The following is a 25,113-nucleotide window of genomic DNA, read 5'->3' as shown; positions in this document are numbered from 1 at the left end:
AACTTGCACAGTCTGTTTACAGATTTGTTCTGTTTGTCTGTAGAACCCTTAATTTTGAGAAATCCAAAATGCCCTTTGTCACACGAGGACACCAGCCCAACTGATTGTGTTAAAGGGGTTCAGTGTGGAGACCAATAGCATCAATTTGTCTTCTGTCAAAAAACTTGTCCTTAAGCATTTTCCCTCGAGTACAACTGCAGTTCTCCACTTGGCCGTGGTCCCGAAGCGGTCCGGTTGGACACAAACATCAACATGGCACACATATTGTAAATCCTCCTGCATAGATATGCACTGTTTGATTTCCTTCCTGCCACTTGGCTCCGGTGAGCACACATCTGATTCACAGGGACAGTTGTCATGCCAACACAGTGTTGGCAAGCACCAAAACAGAGATGCAGTGTAAGGTAGAGGCGACTCAGACGGCACGGAGCTCATGTGAGGACGTGCACATACTGTACTATACTGCCCTTTTGCTGTGTGGACGTACACATGCATGTTTGTGCCAGATATAAAGTGAAGCCAATGACTGCGTTAACTTACTTAAATACAGAGTGTCACTTAATGCTGTGATGTAGACAGGCTGTTTTGATTAAGGACTTGTGTTAGAGTGGCAGTAAGATGTTGTTTACAGTGTTTATGTTTTTCTGTGTTTATGCAGCCTCTCTGCTATCAAATGCTGAGGGCATTGTGAGGATTATTAAGCAGTTTATGTATTCAAATCTTTATTTGCTAGTGTTTATGTGCATGCGTGCATGTTTCACTGACCTTGTCTTGACTTCACCGACGCGCTATTAATTGACTTGATTACAGTATTTAGAGTGCCAGCCTGCAGTATGAAGGCGTACATAGATATTTTTAATGTGTGAAGTCGTATATTTTCCTTGCGTTCTTACATGCCCAGTGGTCGATTCTGTCCGTATTGCCTGGCCTTGGTGTCAAGGATCAGAAATGGATTAGTAGGGGATAAGGGACGTGAGCGAGGGCACTCTAGAAGATCAATCAGAGGTCTCACCTTTTCTTTCATTTCTGTCAATTGGGAACAGAAGAGCACAGCCGGCGCTTGTCTGCTGCAGGGACACCATTGTAGTATAGACAGACACACTGACAGAGACAAAGAGGGGGACGGACACGATGACTGGGAAATCATTCAGAAACACACAGCAAAGGGGACCGGGAGAGAAAGACGTGTATAGCAGAGAGCGGAAGAGAGAGAGAGAGAGAGAGAGAATAAAAGGTTTAAACATGGAAAAAAGAGATGGAGGGAGTCTGTTCTCAGGAGACAGGCAGGGTAAAGTTGTGTTAAGCTGAGATCAGAGAGGGGGATCAGTCTATGTATCCTCTGTGTGCTGAGTGTCATGTTTTTTACAGCGGGAAGTCGATAAACAGTCATTCTCCCCCCTTGTGCGCCAGTTCTCTCTTAGCTACTGTACAGTATATTTAGGCTGGCAGAGGTGAGCTGCGCAGCAGTCAGCTGGGTTTTCACCTCCAGTCCACAAGTAAGTATCAAGATTTATAACATAATGAGCATATACTTACTTAACTCGGATTTTTAGCAGTGATCGTAAACATTTGGTTTGAGCAGCAGCGCGGCTTGTAGGGATAGCTCATTTTCTTTGGGTAGCCATTGAGAGGATTTTTTAGCTCAGGTTCTTGAGCTGTTTCCGTTGAGGATTCTTGGAACCTTGGTGCCATCTAGTGAACCAGCCTGCGTTTCCACCAGTTTTGAGAGGAACTCTTGTGATCACTGACCGCGTCATCAACGTGGTGGCATCGGGCCATGCACAGTTGAAGTAAACAGAGTCAGATGGTGGATTACATTGATTATCTGAAAACTTTTGTTCTGTTTTTGCAGACATTTGTTTTTTGTCCAAAAAACAAGCATCGACCAACTATTAATGATACGAGGACGTAGATGACTGTTGTGTGAGTAGAATGGCCGCCGCTTCCCGACCTGTAGAATATGAAGCCAGCTTTGTATAAATCACAATACTCTGCTGTTTTATTTTAACATACTCTTAACATACCTCTACATATTACTACATACTTTTTTATTTGTATATATATATATATATATATATGCTTATATATATATATAAGTGTATATATGAGGTGTAAACTTGCTGTCTACTGAATGACAATAAAGTTTGTCTAAAGTCTGAAGTCTAAAGTTTTTTGAGGTTCTGAAATGCTCCGAAAGGTTCAAAATTAGGTGCACGAACCAGAATAAAACTCATCCCCTATTGGTTAAAAGGAGGTTTCAGTGTACTGAACACACTCCTGCTCTAGCCTGTTTGTACATATGAGTCCCTGAGCAGCATTTGGACAGAAAATGATGTATTTGTTACAAGATACAGCAGTGAGTCCTGTGAACGTCTGATATCTGAACTCTTACTATCACGTCACTGAAGATCAAGTCCAGTCGGCTGCTTCTCATAGTGCCCCGGGTTACATCACTGTGACATGTCCCCATGCCAGAGTAGAATATAGTTTGGAGGAAGTCGACTCCATCATTTAGCAGCCTGTCTGCTGGCTGCAACATCATACTGCCGTATCCTAGCAACCAGTTTAGAAGAAGGGCTCGCTCAGGCAAAGCTTCAGTTCCAGCTGGTGATCTCTGAGGAGTGTGTGTGTGTGTGTGTGTGTGTGTGTGTGTGTGTGTGTGTGTGTGTGTGTGTGTGTGTGTGTTAGCTTGCTGGGATAATGAATGAGTGTTGTAGAAATGAGCGTGCTGGCTCAGTCCTGCAGGGAAGATCAATATCAACTATACATTCATCTCTAATTACCACAGCGGAACTTAGGAGGAACCTCTCTTTGTCCTTCCCGCCCTCTCGCTCTCTTTCACCATCTCTCCTTCCCTTCCTTTCTCGAGCTCCCCGTTGTCTTCTCCCTCCACTCCTTCCCTGTACTTAGAAACCTCTCAGTTTGTCTTTCTCTCTGTTTTGTCTTTCACCTCTTTAATGGCATGAAAGAGAATAAAACCTATGTTGCCCGAGCGCCTCTCTACGGTACATTAGTTGCAGACCAATAGTTTCTCATTGCAGTGTCTCTTGTCTTGTATCAGTGTTCTTTATGTGTGTGTATTTATTAAACAAAAATTTCTCTCTCTCCCTCTTTCTCTGGTCCCTCCTCTCTTTTCCCTCTTTGCACACTCCATTATAATTTAACTGGGAACATAAAAACCTGAAAATCTCAATCTGTTATATGGCTCTTTGTTCTTTTTGTCTCTTGTCCAAGGCTCTACAGGCTCCACAACCTCACAGTGATGACAGCAGGGCTTGTTTTATGACAATTTTTGATTGATTCAAACCCCCACTATTCTTTCTCTCTCTTATCAGTGCTCAGTATAGGGGAAGGAGGTTTCTGGGAAGGCACGGTCAAAGGGAGGACAGGCTGGTTCCCAGCAGACTATGTGGAAGAAGTTCAGATGAGGCAGTATGACCCACGACTAGGTAAGACATCTACATGCACACAGACACACGCGTGCGTGTACACACTGCACACACAAGTTTCTTCCTTGCTGCCATGTGTTGCGGTGGTGGTGGTGGTGGCCTTTGCTCTGTCCACGGTGCAGAAAAGACCCAGTGCCACGCATAGAGGTGATCCAAACTATACTTAGCTGGCACCATCCCACCTCCTCCTCTTGCACTAGTCATCCCCACCAGAGAGGTGAATTTCTGCACATCCAGAACAAGGCTGTGATGCCTGGGGTCACCTAGGTTCGTGCCTTTCCTTGCTGCCGGAGTGGCCCCCTGGTGTCAGTTTGTCTTGGGAGACCCCACCGTGAGCTATTACCCCTGTCAGCACAGATCACAGGGATACCCCTTCACCCTAATAAGCCAGCAATTCATGGAGGGATGAGAAACATTTATTTTATTTAAATGTAAACTGTCTTTTTCTTGGTCATTTTGTACTACGTTTGTGGACTATGAAAACGATCTCAGCTGTCGTGTAACCACCCCCACAAAATCAAACCTAGATTTTAATGAAACACTCTGATTCTGATAATCATGAAAATACTGAACCACAATTCACAAAACGACAACGACATTACTTGTGCATCTCCAGGACACACCAGTAAGACCAGTACGGGATGAAACCTGCTTCTCCACTTTCTCAACTCTACTAGTGGACTATAACCATGTTGTCTTAGACGAGAGTGGGCTGAGGTTTTAAGTGCCCTGCACGTTAATCCTCATCTAATATACAGTATGTCCTCCAGGAAAGCTTATCCAAAATTATTCTGGTTAATCTTTTGGCCTTTGTCTGGCGAGGCAAGAAAAGGATTTTGCTGACTGTTAATTTTGTGGAGCTCTGCATTGTGTATCCACTTGCAGAACATATTCCCACGTTAACTTTGGGCCACCAAAGTAAACTAACTGTAAACTAAACTGAACTTATTCTACCATTGAATACAATTTGCACTTCCTGTTTTTTCAGCGTACAGTAGATCTTCCAGTCTGACTGCGTCAGTTCAGGTGAAAGACTCTTCAAAACAACCTGTTTTTCTCAGAATATTGAAAGATTGTCCCTCTTCCCTCATTAGTTGATATTTGCCACCCATGCTGACTGTCGACTGTCTTCAGTTTTTTAACCAGTTGTCAGGCTTTTAGGGATACTTAATTAGTGCTTAACTGAACACAGGTGCACTGAAAATGTCAACCAGTTTAAAAACATGACGCTGTGCATGTGAGTGCATCAATTGCAAGATTAAGGGACATTTTTCAAGAAATGCAGCTCAAAGCTACCAGTAAATGTCATGTCAGCATTTCATAATTCACATATTCCTTACAGATGTTGTCTTGATTTAAAAACATTTTCCTTTTTCTTCTTCGTTTTTCTCATTTCCTAACATAGTATTTTAGCATTAATGAGTGTGATTGAACCTTGCACACAATTACAAATTGACTCAGTTCACTAAATTGCACTGAAACGGAGAATTACGTGTTTGTTACATTTTTTTACACTTCATGTTTGAAACAAAATGCCATCCTTAAATCCGTCCACACCGTGGATCATCAGTCTCTAATGTTCTCTGTATTCTAGCAATTATTTTGTGACAGTGCGTAAATTAGTTTTTGGTGTAACCCCTTCACCAGAAGGGCAGCTGTACACAGGAAATACAGAACCAAGAATGAAAATACACCACTTAACTGTAGAACAGGCCCAGTTTTGCAGTCACTAATGGTGAAACAGTATCAACACTGTAAATCTGTGGAAAGGTCAGCGTTTTTTTAACAACTGTTTTGTGTGAATTATCTTCCTTATTACGCACTTAAAATAAATGCTGACTATGATGAATCTGATCTGCCATCCATGCTGCTGTGACAGATTTCCCTTCAACTGGGAGCCATATTAATGGGACCACCCCCCCTTTAGTCTTACAGATTTGCAGATGGCATTTTTTTTTTCTTTTTTTTTTGCTCTGGTCTCTCTTGCAATAACATGTCCAGCATCATGAAAAACACCTGGTCATTGTGTGAAAAAGTTTAATAAGTGCAGCAAATACATATATTGGAAAAGGACAAGTATGTCATAAATATCTCCCTGTTCCTCGTGTGTTTATCATGCATCTCAGGAGACCTATTTCTGGAGCAATTGGGGCATTCTCCCTTTTCACAGGGTTGTTGAGGGATTGAGGTTACCTCAGAGTGGGTGTGAAGAGACGAGAAAGGCCGGAATCTCTAAATACCCCATTTAAATGCATTGTGAGAAAAAGATAGGGGAAGGTGGGAAAGAAAGGGCCAGATAGTGAGGGAGACGGATGGGGGAGCATACTCTAAAGGACAGCAAAGTGGAGATGGCAGAGCGTGTCTTTTAGAGAGGTAGAGAGAAAAAGGAGGAGGAGAGGGAGGGAGGGAGAGAGATGGGCCTGATATTGAGCCCCACTCACTCATAAATCCTGAAAAACTCAGAACCCTCAGATACCTTTTTCACAGGGATTGAAAATGTCTTCTGCCTTCACCGTCATTCCACTCTGACACTACGTAGTGTTGTTTCTCTCTTTGATATCAAACTGGGATGTTTGGTGTTAGCTTGTAATCATCAGGATATGTTTATTTTTCCTGTTAATGAAAAGGTTGATAATCACCAACAACAAAAAGGAGCAGCTTTAAAAACACTCCCTGAGTTACGTAGTTGTATTTAATTATCTTTTGTAATATTCCAAATATAAATCACCGTTAGTCTTTTTTCTCTTCTTGGAGTACTTTCACTATTATTATTATCAGTAATAGTAGTAGTAGTATCATTACCATTATTATTATCATTGGATGAGGAGTGTGTTTGGATGCCAATTAGCCAAACTCTTTTTTGCCCACTTTTATCAATGCAGTCAAATCAAAAAGATTAGATTTAAATCCCTCTCATCGCTTTGTTTCACTCACATATGCCATTTTACACTCAGAAATATGCCACATTACATAAAGACAAACACAGTCTAAGTGCTGTTTCACTGACGTTTTAAACCACGCCCCCCAATACAATGCCGCGCATTGTATTGCAGCATCACGAGGCTCAGAAAAAAAAAACGTTCTCCCATTCTCCCACAAAAGGACCATCTGTAGAACAATTAATACATTTTTCTGAGTGTCGCATCAGAGTCAGACTTGTATCCATTTGCTCCAATAATATTTAGAAAGTAAGTTTAAAAAAACTAGCGGGCTAATTTCAATCCATAGATTCATCAACAGTAATACAACAGCAGAGTAACACAGGATGGCACATTAACACACACACTGAAACACACTAAAACACACACAGTTGTTTATCTGTAGGCAACTCATTGAGGCGTCACTGACAGTAAGGGCAATATGTCTCAGCCTTGTGAAGCAGGAAAGACAGCTCTGTCTACAATTAAGTAACCCAAATACTACTGCGCTCTCTCTCTCTCTCTCTCTCTCTCTCTCTCTCTCTCTCTCTCTCTCTCTCCCTCTCCCCCCTGCCCCCCCCCCTTCTCTGCCACTGTACATCAGCCATGAGTCATGACTCTGAGAGTGCTATCTCTCTTTATCTATCTCAGCCTCCATCTCTTTGCTCTCCTCTCTGCCAGCTTTGAAAGAGCAATGATGTAGACGGGGTAAAGACAAAAAAAATGGGATGATGGGAAAAAGCTGTTTCACTTTGGGAGAGCGAGAGAGGATGGGTTAAAGGCTGCTAGCGAGCAAGCGAGAGACAGAGCGAGTGAGCGAGAAAGAGAATGGAAGCAGGTGACCATGTGAAAGAGGCACTGTTTAAACCATCACTGACTCTCTTGGCTGTTATCTGTCACCACGCTGCTCTTCTCTCTCAGCATGGCCAGGGCCAACTGCAGCCAACAGTTCATCTTCAACCGGTGCTCGAGGGGACAGAGAGAGAGAGAGAGAGAGGAAAGACAAAGGCAAAGTGTAGAAGTCAACAGGGGAAAAAAAGGAAAGAGGAGTGTGTGAGCGACTGATGGGGAAAATGAGGGTGAAAAGCAAAGACTATTGATTGAATTCATTAAGAGTACAATGAGTGATGCAGTGGTGAAATGCTGCTGGCTGTGTGCAAATGGCTGATATGTGTTTTTGTTGGGGAGGTGGGCGATATCCGTGTGCTGTTATAAATCATCGTTCATTGTGAGGTAAAAAACAGAACACCATTTTTAAAAACCTAAACTTTCTCTTGTTAGATCTGCAGAATAGGCCTCAATGTCTTCACTCATCCTGCGAACGCCACATCTCTCCAACACATCTCTCTAGCACAGCACACATGCTGCTGGCCTGTATGTGGGGGTTAATAGTAGATGTTTACCCGTGGTAATGGAGGGGATAATGATGTGAGTATGAACTGCTCTTCCCTTTCTAATGATGGTACAAATTGCCGGGGGCCACTCATTTTCTGCAATAGTACTGTAGTTGGCTACAATCTGGGATCTTATAGCCTTCCAGCCGAAAACCCCCCACCCCCTCAATCCTGCTATCACTAAGACATTGGCATGCTGCAAACAAATAAACAAGTAAATTCTGCCAACTGTTAAGTGAAACAGAAACACATTTTTACCATCCCAAATCTCCATTATGTCAGCCTTAATTTTCTTATGTCGCGCTGCAGCCCCGGCTGTCCTCAAGGACCTCTACACACACACACTCACAGCATAATAATGCACATTTTTCTCTGTGATTGGATAAGCAATGCTTGATTTTCTCAATGGTTTGATATCTTAACAAGCGTGCAAACTTTTATTTCTCTTTGTGCTCGTTCACTCTATTCCCTTGCTCTCCGCACACCGCGGCACAGTTGAATGACTCACAGCCGCATGAATCAGCCCAGTCAGATCCAGCGTGAGCTATTTTTAGCCTGCCCATTAAGAAGTTTTGGAGTGTGTCTGCACTCCCCTAGAATGCTTAAACATCAGCGTTGCTGCGGCAGCTGAGACTGACATGGGCAGAGCAAGTTGGAGGGTAGAGTCTAAGAGAAAGGTAAGACGGGATACAGAGATGGTGCAATGGATTGTTGAGGGCTTATACAGGAAGTCATCTGATCAAAACTGTGGAAATATCCGTATAGTTTCCCCAAAAGTGGTGGGTCTGTGTGGCCTTTTTGCTGCTTGGTTCTTCTCCACTCCTGTTCAAGCTGCAAGGTCAACATTATTGCAGTGGAGGTATTACAGGTATTACTGCTACAGTGATGAACGATTTCACAAATCTTCTAAGCCTGTTTCTGTAACAGTGGTCAAAATATTTTGACACTATTTAACAGTGAGTTGGAGAAACCATTCATATTGTGACCTAGGTATATCAGCATCAGGCAGAAACATTCTTGTCATGCTTTAGTATTACATTGTGTCGCAATTAGAGTTTACAGCGTTGTAATTGCCCCTTCCCTAAGCCCCGCCCTCCTCGGTTACTGTTGCTACACCTTCAAAGCTTATTAGTCTTACTTGTTTGCTTACTTATTAGTCTAATAATTAGTCTCGTTAGTATACATACGGAGGAGTTCATGGTGATAACAGTGGTAGATGAATTCTGAAGCTGGTGGGTGGTAATTGATTATGTTATTATGATGAAAGGTGTCCTGTCTGTTTTGCTGTTGTCGGCTTTATGTCTTTTAGTTTTGTAAGGTGGAATATTTCAGGTAGAATTAGATTTTTTTAACATGTTAGAAATGTGAAATGTCACATGCAGAGGTATAAGACAAAATGCAGTGCATGCATAGATGCTACATGTGTACCGGACCCTCATGTCAGAGTGATTTCTTTGATAGTTACAGGGTACATTTAAGATACGTGTTAGCCTGCTAACAGAGCATTTGCCTACTTGACAGGAACCTGGCAACCTTTTCTCTTTTTTCCCATCCTGCTTTGTCTTTCTGTCGTCTGTCCTCTGTGTAACTGTCCTTTCTCCTGTCTGCTTTTTCACTCTGTCGCGTTATCAGCATTTCAAGAATGGCTCCAAACTTGACCCTTCACACCTATAATGTCACTAACACAATGAATATGAAGGTCTTTGTGTTAACAAGGCCTGTCACACTGAAGACATGTTGGTAACACTAGCCTCTCTCTTAGAATGCAACATCTGCCGACCAGGTTTGATATAATTATTAGCATTGGTCAATATTATAGATTATTAAAGGAATTACATTTTCAAGAGCATCACTGTCATTTAAAAGGAAGCCTACCGAATTGATCCAAGGTCATGAAAACCAGAAAAGACGAGATCATATCAGTGATGGTAGACTAATGACACATCTAGAGCTGCTCCACGGGAAATAAATAAAATACTCATTTGCGGATGAAAATCACAAATGTCTCTGATCCTCCAGTGTGTCCTCGTCCCTCATCAAGCCCCTTTTGCTCTCACGGTCACCTTGTCCATCTTTTGCTGTGATTTATTAGAACAGAAAATCTCCATTTTATGTCTTATTGTTCACATTTATTCAGACTGTAGTTTTAGTGTTCTCAAAGGTTAAACTGAGCAAGCTCATAAAAATAACTAACAGAAAAGCATTTACCTTTCAATGACAAACTACTCTCGCTTAAGTTCTCTTGTGGTGCGATAAATTTGTCCGTACATGCCCAGATTGCAAATTATGTAGATAGTGAGTTCAGTCAGTAACTCTCTGGCGGCAACTTGTAAAATGCAGACTGAGTATGCAAATACTGAGACCACAGAGCAGTGCATGTGCATGTCTATGTGCATGTGCAGGTCTATGTGCATATGAATGGACACCCTTTTTTTTGTTAATTGTGTGCATGTTCATGCACATGCACACAATTAACTTATTGTCTGTATAGTGTGTGGAGTCAGCAGACAGATTAGCATAGTCAGCTAATCCATCATATTAGAGAGAGAGAGAGAGAGAGAGAGAGTGTGTGTGTGTGTGTGTGTGTGTAAACCACAGGTTGGAAGACATGTCTTTGGAAAGTTTAGCTGAGTCAGTGTTATAGACTGGCAGTTCAAGAGGAGTCCAAAAAAAAACACATAAAGCGTCCTACAGTAACATCTCAAGGTGTGTGTGTGTGTGTGTGTGTGGGTGTGGGTGTGTGTGTGGGTGTGTGTGTGTGTGTGTGTGTTCCCTTTGTTTGTTCGCAGCAGAGTGATGGCCACTATCTGTACTTTTCATCAGAAGTCAGTCGAGTGTGTTCAGCCATTGCCCCCCCTCTGGAGGACAGATCCATATCAAATCATAATAGATGGCGATGCTATTTGAACAATGAATCAAAGCTGAAGCAGGTCTCACAGTGGAGCGCAGACATATCACATTTGACAGGTGCTGCCTTGGATAACAGCAGGTCACTTGCACAGACACACACACACACACACACACACACACACACAAATAAACACATAGACACATGGGCAGGTTACTGCATTTCTCTCTGAAAGGCAGGACTGTTTCACAGTGTAATGGCTGTGCCACATCATATTCACCTGTAGTAGTCAGTCACACCAGTAATCTGTAGACACAGTTGGTGGAGTCATTTTGTTTACGTAAACTCTTTTGCTACAATGACTTCACAACCACCGTGTTTCATTGTTGTGGGGTGTCACATCTAAAAAATTGGCAACACACACACACACACACACACACACAGGGAGCAACTTACCTGGCAGAGCTGTAAAGCATCCCTCTGACTGGGTATGACTTATCACACGCCTACCTTTACAACAGGGCATCCTTGTTTCCCTCTTTGTCCATGTTTCTCTCTCTCTCTCTCTCTCTCTCTCTCTCTCTCTCAGCATCAGTCCCCCCCTCTCCTGTGGAGTTGGAGGGTGGAAGTTAATCTCTTTTTTGATCTGAATCATTTTGCTCAGTTCAGTTCAAAAATTTGGCAAGGCACATCAATAGACATCTCAGGAAGTAATCACATCATCCCTCAGAATGCCATCATATCATGTCACTCCTTACTACAGCCATGGCCACAAGTTTTGAGAATGACACAAATATTAATTTTCACAAAGTCTGCTGCCTCAGTTTTTATGATGGCAATTTACATATGTTCCAGAATGTTACGAAGAGTGATCAGATGAATTGCAATTGATTGCAAAGTCCCTCTTTGCTATGAAAATGAACCTAATACCCCAAAATACATTTACACTGCATTTCAGCCCTGCCACAAAAGGAATAGCTGACATCATGTCAGTGATTCTCTCGTTAACACAGGTGAGAGTGTTGATGAGGACAAGGCTGGAGATCACTCTGTCATGCTGATTGAGTTAGAATAACAGGCTGGAAGCTTTAAAAGGAGGGTGGTGCTTGAAATTATTGTTCTTCCTTCATTAACCATGGTTACCTGCAAGGAAACATGTGCAGTCATCATTGCTTTGCACAAAAAGAGCTTCACAGACAAGGACATTGCTGCTAGAAAGATTGTACCTAAATCAACCATTTATCGGATCATCAAGAACTTCAAGGCGAGAGGTTCGATTGCTGTGAAGAAGGCTTCAGGGCACCCAAGAAAGTCCAGCCAGTGTCAGGACCATCTCCTGAAGTTGATTCATCTGCGGGATCGGGGCACCATCAGTGCAGGGCTTGCGCAGGAATGGCAGCAGGCAGGTGTGAGTGTATCTGCACGCACAGTGAGGGGAAGACTTTTGGAGGATGGCCTGGTGTCAAGAAGGGCAGCAAAGAAGCCACCTCTCTTCAGGAAAAACATCAGGGACAGACTGATATTCTGCAAAAGGTACAGGGATTAGACTGCTGAGGACTGGGCTAAAGTCGTTTTCTCTGATGAATCCCCTTTCCAGTTATTTGGGGCATCCGGAAAGAATAAAGAATGGTACCAAAACATCCTCCAAGAGCAACTTCTCCCAACCATTCAAGAACAGTTTGGGAGTGAAAAATGCCTTTTCCAACGTGATGGAGCTCCTTGCCATAAGGCAAAAGTGATAACTAAGCTGCTCGGGGAACAAAACATTGAAATTTTGGGTCCATGGCCAGGAAACTCCCCAGATCTTAATCCCATTGAGAACTTGTGGTCAATTCTCAAGTGGCAGGTGGACAAACAAAAACCCACAAATTCTGACAAACTCAGGCAGGGTGGTGATGGCAGAGTTGAATATATGTAGAGGTCTTGATACTGTGAGGAGATGCAGCTGGTGGCTCCGCCCTGACTCTGCCACACCTCCGTCACACAGACACAGAGACAGAGAGAGAAGCTCAGAGGGAGACGAGGTTACTGCAGTTCAGATGAGGTTCCAGGTGCAGATTTACAACAATTCCAAAAAGTTTGGACGTTGTATAAAATGTAAATGTAAACAGAATGCAGCCATTTGCAAAGTGGTCCTGAGTCCATGCAGTAACATCCTTTATGCAATCACGTGTTCACAAAGTGTTGAACCTCGCTCCATCCTCGCTTTTTGACGACTGAACCTTTCCAGGATGCCCCTTTCATACCCAATCATGATACTATCACCTGTTACCAATGAGCCTGTTTACCTGTGGAATGTTCCAAACAGGTGTTTTGTGAGCATTCCACAACTTTCCCAGTATTTAGCTGCTCCTGTCCCAACTATGCTGTTTTCAATTGAGTATATCTGAGTATTCTAACTCTTTACTTTGCCACTCATTACCTGTTAAGTGGACAGCAGAGAAGTTACAGGAAATGAAGGCGAGAGAGGAGGAATGATATGAACCACTAGAACCACAGCAGTGCTCAATTTCACCATAGTTTAGTGAGCTTTTATATAGGAAGTCACATACTGTGTATCATACTGCTGAACCGACATACTGTCAGTCACCAGTGAGGGAAGTTCCAATGTAAAAAGCTCCTGATTCAATCAGTGACATTGGTTCAGCTTGAGGATTCAGTGTTAAAGATACATTCGTTCCTACCCTGAACACTCCTACTCTCCTGCTTCCCTTTTCTCTCTGAGAATATTTCTGTTTGTGTTTGTTTGAGTGCATCTCTTCTTGTCTTGACCTTGACTCAAAGGCGTGTCATGATGAGCTGTCACAGCATTTGAAGAGCTTGTACAGTAGTTGCTTCTTGTTGTCTCAATTTGACTGAATTATTCAAGGCTTCCACTTTGACAGAGTGGAGGTATTTATAGCAGTTGGTCTCTACCGCCGACACTTACACGGTAACGACAGGCTGTCTGAAGGCACTACAACAAACCACCCCATCCTGAGGTAGAGGAGGAGGAGAAAGAAAGGCAGCAGAGATGGGAAATATATGCTGGATTTGTTTGCTGGAGGCGGAAACAAAACATTAAGGGGACAGTTTTCAGTGCTACTCATCCAGGAAGTCTGACTTCACTCTCAAACCGAAGAAAACTGGGAATCCTTTAACAGGAAAATGGTGTTGAGGAATATTGAATAGCTGCCTGCACAAAATGGAAGTTTCAGGAGTGCTTTTAATCAGCTCTACCAGACCTTGCTCTTCTCAGTGATTCAAGCTAGGAGATGGACCAGTGGCAGGGTGGAGGGATGACCTCCTTCTCAAAGTCTTAGAGAGGAAGAAGAGTTGAAGAAATGGACTGTTGTCCTGTCATGGTGTCAGATCTGCCTGTGCTTTGTAGCAGGATAGACGGTGTTGTAACTGTCGTGAAGGCAGAACAACCAAACTCCACGTGTCGTGACCTATACTGGGGTAAGTCACTGCCTGCCCACAGCTCTCTGTACTGTTCTGATGTCAGCACACGGACTGCTATAGAGGGCAAACTGATGGCTCATTGGTAGTCTTTCTGCATGTAATGATAAAATGGTGTTTTGTAGGAGAACCTAAAAATACCCCCCCACCCCCCGTAAATGTGAGAAACTTACAATATGACTCAGCATGAAGGGAAATGCAGTAAAGACAGAAAAGTGTGTGTGCGTCTGCAAGCATACAAATGTTTCCATTTTTAGAAGAGGATGATGTGAACTATTGCAAATTAAAGTGACTGAAATTTGAATCAGTGCAATAAAAAGCGTTACAATTGAAGAGAGAAGTCGACTACAAAGAACTGATTAAAGCTCTTCTCAGTGTCGTTTTAGACGAGTATTAAAGGTCTTACCATTTGAGCATTTTTCCCTTTGTTCTTGCCTTCCTTAGCCTCCTCTTCATCTCAGCCCCACCCCTCTCCATAAATGGAAAACTTTTTCACTCATGAGCATTTTGATGTTTGTAGATGAGTGTTCTTAGTGGTGTGTCCCTTTTTAATATAGATATGTCATAGTTATCATATAAATGCCATTATGCAGGCGACCTTCTGTTGCTCTTAATGAAATAAGAGAGGACAGATTTGGCATTTTAACTTGTAGAGCCAAGACAAAACGCTGTCCAGCCCTCACACTTGAAAGCTTTTATGCAGACCTTTCTTTTAGTGCCGGCGTTATTAGATATCATCTCATATTCTCTTTCATTAAAATCCCGTCTTGCAGTGTCATTTTGTTAGTCTGTTCTTTGATCAAAGCATCTTGTCGAGTTTATACACAGAAACAGTCTCTGCCCTCCATCACTCCCTCTCTCTTTCTCTTGGCCTTTACAGTGTAAGTGTTAGTACGTCTTGGTTTATGTAAAACTCACCAGAGAAAAGTTAAATCAGCTGCCCAGCAGGATTGAGGCTGAGACTGTCCTTACCAGAAAAATGACAGCATTGGTTGTTGTTTCAATATGGAAGCCAGGAACAGCCTTGCTTGCAATTCTTCATTATTTACTTCATTATCATGAGAAAACTAAATAATTAACCCATTATCACAGGAAAACAAAAGGTCTTTTTTGCCTACTTAAAATGTTTATCAGGGATCAGGACTGCCGTGCCAAGCTGAAGATGTCAGATCAAGAAGAACCCGTTATTTTGAGTTGAAGCAGCTTTCAACTGCTATGAACACATGACTTGCATATGACTTCCTGTTTCCTGCCATACACTTTTTGTTAAAAGTTTGGGTGAGCCAACAACCTACAGGTGTCTGTAGGCTATGTGGAGACGCTGTGGGGGTCACTATGTACAGTGGGACAGGCTTGCAAGTCTGGATGAATGATATAATGTCTTTAACTAATAGGCTTTATTTGAAGAGCTGCTGGCTGAGGCAGAGAAAGTCATTTTCTTGTAATAAATTATCTCGTTATCTCAAGAAATCAGTCTTTTGTTTTCTCTAGATAAGGAGATAAATTAACCTGTTATCATGAGAAAATGAGCTTTGTTATCTCAAGATAATCAAGTTAATTAACTTGTGATCTCCAGATAACGGCATTAAAAAAAATAATTGCAAGCACGGCTGTTCTCGGCTTCCGTAGTTCAAACACATAAAACAGCTTTTGACCTCTTGGGATTGTGTGAATAATTACATCGTCCTACTTCAGTAGCAGATGTAGAAGCAGTGTGACGTTGGCACAACAAATCTCTTAAGGACGACATCATGACTGATGTTTGAATGTAGAAAGTGTGTAACCAGAAACTGCAGTTTGTGTCATGTCTTGGTCTTAACAATGACAGTGATCTTTCCTGAATCCCAGCCATGACCATGATTTTTCCATTATTCAGAGCAGAAAACACTCCTTAAGCAGCTACTTTATCAGAAGTAGTTTTCCAAACAGCGGAAGTCACAGTAAAGTTGGCGACCTTGAGGTGCTCAGCCTGTTGCCTGTAGCTCTTCGCCTGCTCAGTTCATTGTGGCTGCCCCTTCTCGTTCCATTATCCACCTGATCACTATTATTGTTGTCTTGTTTTGTAGATGCATTATTTATGAAGAATCACGGTCAGCACCAACCATGGTGACAACTACGCTGTTTCCCGTGGCTGCCTCACATTTAAAACCACCTCGTGTTTCCCATTTTTAATGTGAAGCAGCAGCAGTAGGATGTAACGTTTGCATTAAGGTTGGGTTACGCTCGAAAAGAAGCAGCTCGCACGGCGTGTTTTCCAGCCTTGTCAATGCAAAAATGATTATAGCTGTTCCGAACGGCCACACTCCAAGGCAGAGTGAAAAGCCGGCTGTCATAGAGAGGGGCAGTCGTTTAAAAACAAAGAGAGCGTCGCACATTTTCTGACAGTCCCTCCTGGAAGACGTTCGTAGTGTTGCACTTGGTTGTTGTACACATGAAACGTGATAAAAGTAGTTGTGTCAAACTCGGAAAGTTACAGAAAGTGTCAGACAAATTTTGAGGGGAGGAGGTTTTTGAAGCTGTTTGACCAATCAACAAGCAGTTCTGATGGAGGACAGTATACTGGCACCATTAGCAGTAACTTAACACAGCTATGACAATGTGGAAAGAGTAATCATTAAACAGTGAGGCTGTGATCAATAGGATGGATTACATGCATGTGTTGTTTCCTCGGTCAGGTGAAGGCAATTTTAATATCTTGTAAGTGAAGTATGTATGAAAGTATGTTTTTATTAGTGTTTTCACTCCTGAAAATAATAATTATGTTTTGTTACCTTAGACTGAGCCCTTTATATGTGCGCCATGTTGCTTCACCACATCACTACAGTAGCCTAGAGCAGACAAACCAAGCGCTGGCTCTCGAGAGACCGTAGGTTCTTCTACACACTTGGAAATGGAGGAGTAAGGTGAGAGGAATTCAGCTCTTTGCAATGTGCAGCCTCACCACAAGATGCCACTAAATCCTACACACTGGTCCTTTAATGTAACATCTCAAAGGTTCTAACTTTAACCTAACCTCAACCTGAGAGAAGGCAGATCAGAGAACGATCAATGTGAACGAATCCTTTCTGGAACTGTCTTGTGGGTTGTTTTGGAAGACACTAATTCACACTACTTGCCAGAATATAGTCTTATTAACTCTTAGAGATATTTTCACTGTCAGTCTGCTCTGTCCTTCTACTGTACTCCAGTTCAGTCTTCTATTTAATCTGTCCTCTCTGTCTTTCCTAACATTCTTTCTCTGTTCATCTTTTCTCTTTTTCATCTGACAGTCCACTTCACAGTTAATTAAACTACCTTACATTCTCCTTATCATGTCCATGTATGCGTACAAATGGCCTGATGAAAAGATTTACCAGAGCATCGCACGCGTATCAAAAGTATGCACTTATACAATTTCAGTTCTGTCACCTTTGATGTTGAATATTATCCTGCAGCTGCAAAATATAGGCATGGTTTATTGGAATTCCCTATATGAACAGAAGAGATGAAGATTAGATTGATACAGAGTCTGCTTTTAGTTTTTCTTTTGTACTGACTTTTCCTGCCTTACTGTGAGCATGACTAATTTTATCCTGGAATGGTAAAAGTCTTATTCAAGAGTTGTTTGGTAGAGCAATAGAAAATCAGGAATACATACAGGAAGATAAGGAGGAAAATTGAAGCTATTGCTCTGTCCTTCTGTGCACGTGGGTAAGCCTTGTATCCACCTGCACGGTACAGCAACTCCCTGTTGATCTGTGCAACAGCAGGCACATTGTGTGACAGCACAAAAGAGAAAGAAAGAGGATGATTCTTCGTTTTTCTTCTGCCACAAGCATCTTCTCACAGGCTGTGCAATTCTTGGGAAGCTGGGAACGGACAGTCCAGCATTGTTCTGATTACTTTAAACAGCGTTTTAGAATTCAAGGTGTAGGGAGCCCTCAGAGTTTACTACGCCCGCTGCTCAGTCTGCTATCCACCTGGTGTGGGAGGTTAGAGGGAGAAAAAGAAAGGAGGGATGAGTGGGGGTGTGCGAGGAAAGAATTAAAAAGTCAATGAGGCTCCCTTGATAAGTGTGTGTGTTTGTGTGAGTGTGTGTGTGTGTGCGCACATGTTTGTCTGCAGCTCTTATCAGTGGTAAAACAGCATAGGTTAATTCTCATTCAGCAGGGTTCAGAGGCAGTGTGTGTGTGTGTGTGTGCTGTGTCGGCTTGTGTTTTCGTGCATCTGTGTGTATGTGATGTGACTCTTGCGTCCTTCAGACAAGGACGGGGATGGAGAATGGAGAAGCACTCTGGACAAAGACAGGAGCATTTACAGCAGGAAGTTTCAGTGATGTAGCAGCTTTAACAGAGTGGCACAAAGAGTTGCAATGTCACAGCGTGACATATAGCCTGATGTGCTAAATATGCTTTGGTCTCAACTCTAACACACTGTGTTCACAGCTATCACCGGCGAGAACAGACAAGCAGCTTACTCACATTTTTATGGATGTTATCATTCATAACACATAAAAAGAAAACCTTTCGGTCGATACCACATTAAGTCTGTGGATCAGGCAGATGCACTGCGTTTATCTCTGGAAGTTTGTCAAAAATCAGCGCTGCTGGTAAACTTTTCAGTAATTCAAAGGAACAGCTATATATATTTTTTTTTAACATAAAAAGATGAGTGTGTGCAAAATGAACTAAAAAGCTGCGTGAGGTGTGGTGCTGAGATGAAAGATATAACCTTGTGCTCGGAGTAGAAAGTGCTTTTTGGTAACCTACTGTAACCATGGTTAGCAAAATAAAAAAAAACCCCACTGTATGTGCTTTTTGTATTTGCTTTAATAGGACTAGAATTATCTACTTTTAGCAAAATTTGTTGTGCGAAGTAATTTTCACAGGGTGTTGTAGCTCTGCAACTCCGGTGTTGTCTTCTCTCTAACGCGTGGTTAATGTTGGCAAACGGTCGCAGTCTGGTGGTTTGGTGAGGTAAGTCTGGTGCTATTTGTTTGTGATGGAACACAAAGCTGATAAGTCACAAGGTTCTATGATATGAATCTGTGAAACTCTGTTGTAAAAGCATGTTTTTCCCGCAAGTCCATATATATTAACTCCACTGATGCAGGATAGGTTTGTCAGTGTGCATGTTACCTTTCACACCGTATGGCTTCATGTTTGGAACCCCTCGGGCTTGTTTGTCATAAATAAGTGTGAAGCCACTTGCAGGTGTGAGCAGCCTTTTTCATATGCGCTGTGTTTGCTGTCATTAGAAATATGAAATATTCCACCTCCCTTGCAACAGATTTCTTCCCAGGAAAGACAGACTGAGCGCCAGGTGTCTTGAACAGAAACCCGAAAAGCTTAAATCAGCTTGGGTGTAGAAGCCAAGCCTGCTGCTGTGTCGTATCAGTCTGCGATAGAGGCAGGGGCCACTCAGGATACGCTCCTTCAGTCTCATGTGTTCATTGTGCTTATAGTATCTGTCGTTCTTTCAGCAAGCAGCTCAAAATCAAACTTATACTTTGACCAAGATTTTCCTCTCTTCATCTCATGTGCATTACTGCCATCTGGCTTTGTCACCAGATGCAGCATCTACAGTCTAATGAAAATGCCATTCTCTCCAGATCTCTCTTATTAAACCACGTTTTGAAGCCACTTTTTAATGCACTCACAGGCAGTCGGCCCTCATGTTGTTCTCAGAGGGAAATAAACTTCCTCCCTTCCACTCTTGCGCTCTCCTTCTGTGTGTTTACTAAATACTATGCAGCTGTACTCTTATTTCTCCATTTCTATATATATTTTGCTAATTTTCTGTGTTTTTCTCTTCATTTGTATTTTTGTTCTTCTGAAAAAAACGTTGCTCTCTCAGCACTGTGTGAGTGGTTTGAAGTGGAACTCTTTCAACCCTTTCATCTGGACATCAATAATATCTCCAAACAGCGACAACCGGCTGTCACTTTTGACACGGTGCTTGGTGTAGGTGGTAACTGTGTGATATGCTTTCTTTTAACATGACTGTCAAATATAGGGTTTACAGAGCAACATCCAGCGAGTTCATGATTTTCTCTGTTCTCTAGAATCTCAGTACGCTTATCTCCCCCTCTGATAGCCCAGATGTTGTAGCTCTGCTGCAGATTGGAAGATGCTCCTCTTTGTTTTATTTCCGCCTGACTCTAATCCACAGCCTCCTGTAGCAGAAAGCATCACAAAACATAAAAAATAATAAATGTGCATTAACTTAAACAATAGCCTTACTTACGTTGGATGTGTGTGTGTGTGTGTGTGTGTGTGTGTGTGTGTGTGTGTGTGTGTGTGTGTGAGAGAGATAGATGCAAGTGGAGTTTAGGTTATCTGTGCTATCACGGCCCTCCCTTTAGATGTTCCTGGGCTGTACAAAATAGATGACAGCTGTGATGAATGAGCTGCATTTCACACTCTTACACTGCATCTGGTATCACATGGTGTGCACACAGACACACACACACGTACTGTACAAACACAAATGCATACACATACCACTCACACGTACATTAAGACCAGTGTGCACATTCACAATCACCAACTCCCCAAATTATCCAACATTTGGCTGATTTTCTTTTTCTTTTCTTTTTTTTTTGTGCTGACTCATCTACAATTTTCTTCCCAAATATCAGCCTCTCTTTCATCGCTACTTCCCTTTGACAACCAGTGCTAACAAAATGCCACTTCTTTCCTCCCAGGAGCAGACGTAGAGTAACCTTCTACCACAGACAAAATACCAACCGGCCTCACCTCACTCCTCTTTTCCTTATTACCTCCTCTGATAACCGCTAACCTCAACAAAACACCCACTCAGCTTCTTTCTTAATTACACATCTCATTCTTTGATACTCTCACACACTCTTGATTAATCTGCTCTTTAATTTTCTTTCATGTTTTCGTGAGGAAATACTTCTTTGTTCTTAATTTTCATGGAGCCACTTTCCTTCAACCAGCTTCACCTCACTTCTTTCTCTCTCTCAGCCAAGCATCTAGCTAAGTAGTATTAGGAGATACCATGGATGTAGGAGGTTGTGGCATGAAGCAGAATAGGCGAACAGACACAACTAGTTTGTGTTTTGAATGATGTAACTCACTTATTGTGCTGAGCAAATGAAGTCGCATTTGAAACATCCGTTCTGAAGGAAAGTGCAGGCAGAGGTCACGCTCATCTAATACACTAGGCTATGAAATGTAGCTCGGGACGCTTTCATTTCCTGCAGGCCTCGTGGATGCAGCACAAGCCGGCCAAGTTTAAGAGGCTGGCTTTGTAACGTTTCTCTGCAAATGCATCGCAAATAAAGAAGCATTCAGAGGAGTGAATGAGGAATGATGACTTTGTTTTGCTGCCTGTTCATCTGCACAAGCTAATGTTAGCTGGCAATAGACTGAAAAGCAGCTACCAGCGACTTTTAAGGTGGAATGTTTTCTTACATGTTACTCAGCGCGTATGTTGACGCCGTGAATCAAACCCACTTTGCTGTGACCTGCCTTTTCTGTTTGGATTTTAGTTTGCAGTGTCTGTGTCTTTGTCATCCAGGTTGTAGGACGTCCGTGCAAATTAAAAACCAGTCACTGAGCTTCCTTCTGGCATCAGAGAAAGCTAAAGAAACACGATCTGATTGGAGGGAAGGGGCTGTGACAACACTTATCTGTTGCTTACAGTGTTGCCATAACATCATTACCTCGGCAGTTTTCCAGCACACCTATAAACGCAGTCCAGGGAACTGAGTACAAAAGGAAGATGCCCTCTGCGGAGGTGATCTCTACTACACCCTCATCCACTTGAAGGGAGCGTTCATCTCCACAGGGATAAATTCTGAGGGGTTCCTAAAAGACAATTCAGATAAACTAAAGGTTTTTATTACCACAATATCAAGTCCACTGGAGTTTGTAATTTGCTCCAAAGTACATTTCCCAGAATGACTTTTGTCCAACGTCAGAAAACAGCCATGAACTCGTTGCCTTCCGTTGTGGGTTATCTGAGTAGGTGGAGAGAGCAGTAATTGATTGCATAGTAAGAGAAAAGATAGAGATGTTTCAGAATAGAAAATATAAGACGTGTCCCTTGAATGCAGATGCTGCTATTGCAGAAACTGTCTTTTTTTTTCTTTTTCAAGCTGAATTTCTCCCCATCTTCTTAAACACTGCAGTGAAATTAAATTTCTCTTCTCCTGATGGACTGAACCCAAAATTTGATGTTAGATGTTCAATGGCAAAGAGCTGTCTCACTCCTTTGTGGTTGACGTCTGTGAAAGTAACAAAAAGACACAATATAGGAAGAAAATAGTGCCAGAATTTATTTATTTTTTATGTTTTTGACCATGAAAAATGTTTTCAGGGAGAATTGTCCTTTCAACCTAGCCGCCTCAAATACACATCGTTGCAGCCAGCGACCGGGAGATGAAGAGATGGGCCTTCTTATCAAGCAGGCTTGGTCATGCTTGTGTGGTGAGGGAAGGCGACAGCCACATTTTGCAATCATGCTGAAACAAGCGAGTGAAGAGTTAAATTGAGAATTTGAGAATTGCCTTTTTTTTTTTGTTTTGTTTTGACCTTCTAGTATGTCACCAAGTGTCAGTGGATGCAGTTATCAGAGCTTCAAGTTGTTCTCAGCTGACAGTCTGTCACTCACACACACAGTCAGATGGACAGGCCAAAGTGGATCTGAGGATGCAAGCCACTTCAAGTCTGCTCTCCTGTTTGATCTCTTTCCCTTTTCACTCTTTGCTCCTCATACACACACATACGCAGGATATCTCAAGCAGCTTGCCGTATTGCCTTTAGATGGCGGACATTAAAATGTGACAGGAAATGGAGCGGGGGACCAAGGTTACGAGCCGGGTTCCTGGCTTCATGCCGTGTGTCTCACATCACTGCCAGGACGCCCCTCACTCTCACAGCTTTGCCCAATTAAGAGTATCTGTGTGGTCTGAAAGGGTCTTGGGGTGTGAAGTCAGCAGATTGCTGTTCAGTGGAGGTGCAGCTTGTATTATTGGGATGGGGAAAGGGCATCGATCTCTATCAGCACTCCCATAGGATAAATCCACCCACATGCTGACAGGAACCACACATGCATACTGTACACACACACACACTGTATTAATTGAGCTCAACACGGTTCCTACTCTAGTGCATTTGCCCATTTTAAGAGAAACTCTTTAAAGGCAGAGTTGTGCAATTATTTAGCTGTTTCAAAAACAGAAAAAAAAATTACCAGAGAACAATTATACTCTGGAAGGTTATGACAAATGAAGCATGTTAATGATAATTACCTCTCTGTGGTAGCTTAATTCCTCTCTGTGCTAACTGAATTGAGTTTTTGCTGACATTTTCATACTGACGTGCTCAGAGCTGGAGCAGAAACAGCCTTGTCGTTTTTGGATTTTTGTGGGTTTGTAGAAAGTCACCACCAGAGCTGAATCGAATCCAAAAAAATAACTGTTGTCCTTCCTAAATTATGTTTAAGCAGTGCACCCCTTGGAAGTTTCTAAATTCGGCTCATTTACTCAATTCTGTGACAAACTGCTGCGAGAACAGAACACTCTGGGAAATGTGGCTGACCTTGCTTTCAAGACGCTGCACTGCACGAGGAATTTCAGCCTTGTGTGATGTGTAGGTAATTGCAGGAGTGCCTCTGATATGAAACCACAATCAAAATTTTGTCAAATTGATGGTTTTACTACTCACCATTCTGCGTGTGCGTGTGTGTGTGTATGTATGTGTGTAAGGCTTTGTTAAAGGTAAATTGAAACTTTTTCTCACCATTTATATATCTTCTCTTTAAAATTAAATCACTTAATACCAAAATCATTATTATACATACAAGAAATGACCAGATGAGTAATTGACTTTTAAACTTAAATACACCATTTCATCCCAATGTGAAAACACTTATGTGTTTTCATGTGTCAGTCCTTGATATTAGCATGCAATATAATGGGGGAGTATCAATGCAGAACTTGGAGCACTGGATTGTCTGATTAGATGCATTTCATGTGTTTCACAGAGACTCGGGAGGACCGCACGAAGAGACTGTTCAGACACTACACTGTGGGATCCTACGACAACTTCACCTCATACAGGTACAGCCTCATTCTCTTAGCTAACATGCGACCGCAGTGTCTGAGCTGTGTGTATTAGTGTTCACTGCACTGCACAAACTATTGGTCATATCAAAGACCCCTTCCTTGCATCAGCAGGGGCAATAAAGTCCATATGAGAAGGTGTTGGAGAGCTATGGAGCTGCTGCCATCTAAAGGCATGAGGCTGCCAGTGCACCCAGTTCCAATTGTAAAATACACATAAAATTGCATTGCATAACTCTGTTCAACAGTTTGATTTTTGCGTATGTGTGGGAGTCTGTGCATTGGTACATGCACATGCATAATCCAGAGTCTACCAGTGGGCACATGCAGAGTTTTGTGCTTCATATTTTTATGATTTGCTGCCAGAATCTAATTCAATCAGTTTAATGTTTTATTTTACTAATAATTTGTTTATTTTGACTGTTGGTCTCTGCCCTCCCTCTCTCAAGCTAACAATAATTGTGTAGATAGTGGGAGTGCTCCCTCTCTTCTAAGTCAGATTTGTTTGCTGATAATGGAGTCGCACACTATGTGCAGTTTTGTTATGATGCAAATTCCCGCTTTAATGCCACAGTGTGTCATTTTGAGACACAGCAATGGTCTGAATGAGCATTGTCCCCACCTACTTTCACAGCCTTTCATAAAATGTCAGGTTCTTGCCTTCTAGGTTTTAGTTGGATTAAATGTCACTTCTGCTACCAGAGCTCCAGGTTTGTAGCATTTAGCATCTTGCTTGCCTGTGATAGCCTGCATACATGAGGCATTACATGGTATGAATACACTTTTGGAATGGCAGATAGCATCTTTAACCAAACACAGTTTTGTTGAGACTCAGAGAAAAAGTCAATGAAGCAAAATTAATGTTGCTTTCCAGAGGTGCCACAATAAAAAATGATCACAGCACTGCAGCAGGTTACAGCCACAAGAGTGAGCTTTTAAGGGGCCAGTGCAACATACAAATGTCTGAAACATATAGAGTTGTACATTTTCT

At 42.3% G+C, this 25,113-nt stretch overlaps 1 protein-coding gene across 7 annotated transcripts in view; it reads left to right on the top strand.

Moving 5' to 3' along the window:
- shank3a (SH3 and multiple ankyrin repeat domains 3a) overlaps positions 1-25,113 on the top strand; it is a 140,236-nt gene that overhangs the window by 94,854 nt on the left and 20,269 nt on the right. For all 7 annotated transcript variants that reach the window (XR_013077283.1, XM_076733438.1, XM_076733439.1 and 4 more), the window contains 2 exons: positions 3,336-3,449; positions 24,044-24,119. Coding sequence is in view for 6 of the 7 variants with exons in the window: in XM_076733438.1 (XP_076589553.1) it covers positions 3,336-3,449; positions 24,044-24,119 (190 nt within the window). In the remaining variant the exon portion in view is untranslated. The remainder of the gene's footprint in view (positions 1-3,335; positions 3,450-24,043; positions 24,120-25,113) is intronic.

Source organism: Chaetodon auriga, chromosome 6 (assembly GCF_051107435.1).
Source record: "Chaetodon auriga isolate fChaAug3 chromosome 6, fChaAug3.hap1, whole genome shotgun sequence".
NCBI classification, from domain to species: domain Eukaryota; kingdom Metazoa; phylum Chordata; class Actinopteri; order Chaetodontiformes; family Chaetodontidae; genus Chaetodon; species Chaetodon auriga.
The sequence above is the reverse complement of the archived record's forward strand: the minus strand, read 5'-3'. Positions and strand labels throughout refer to the sequence as shown.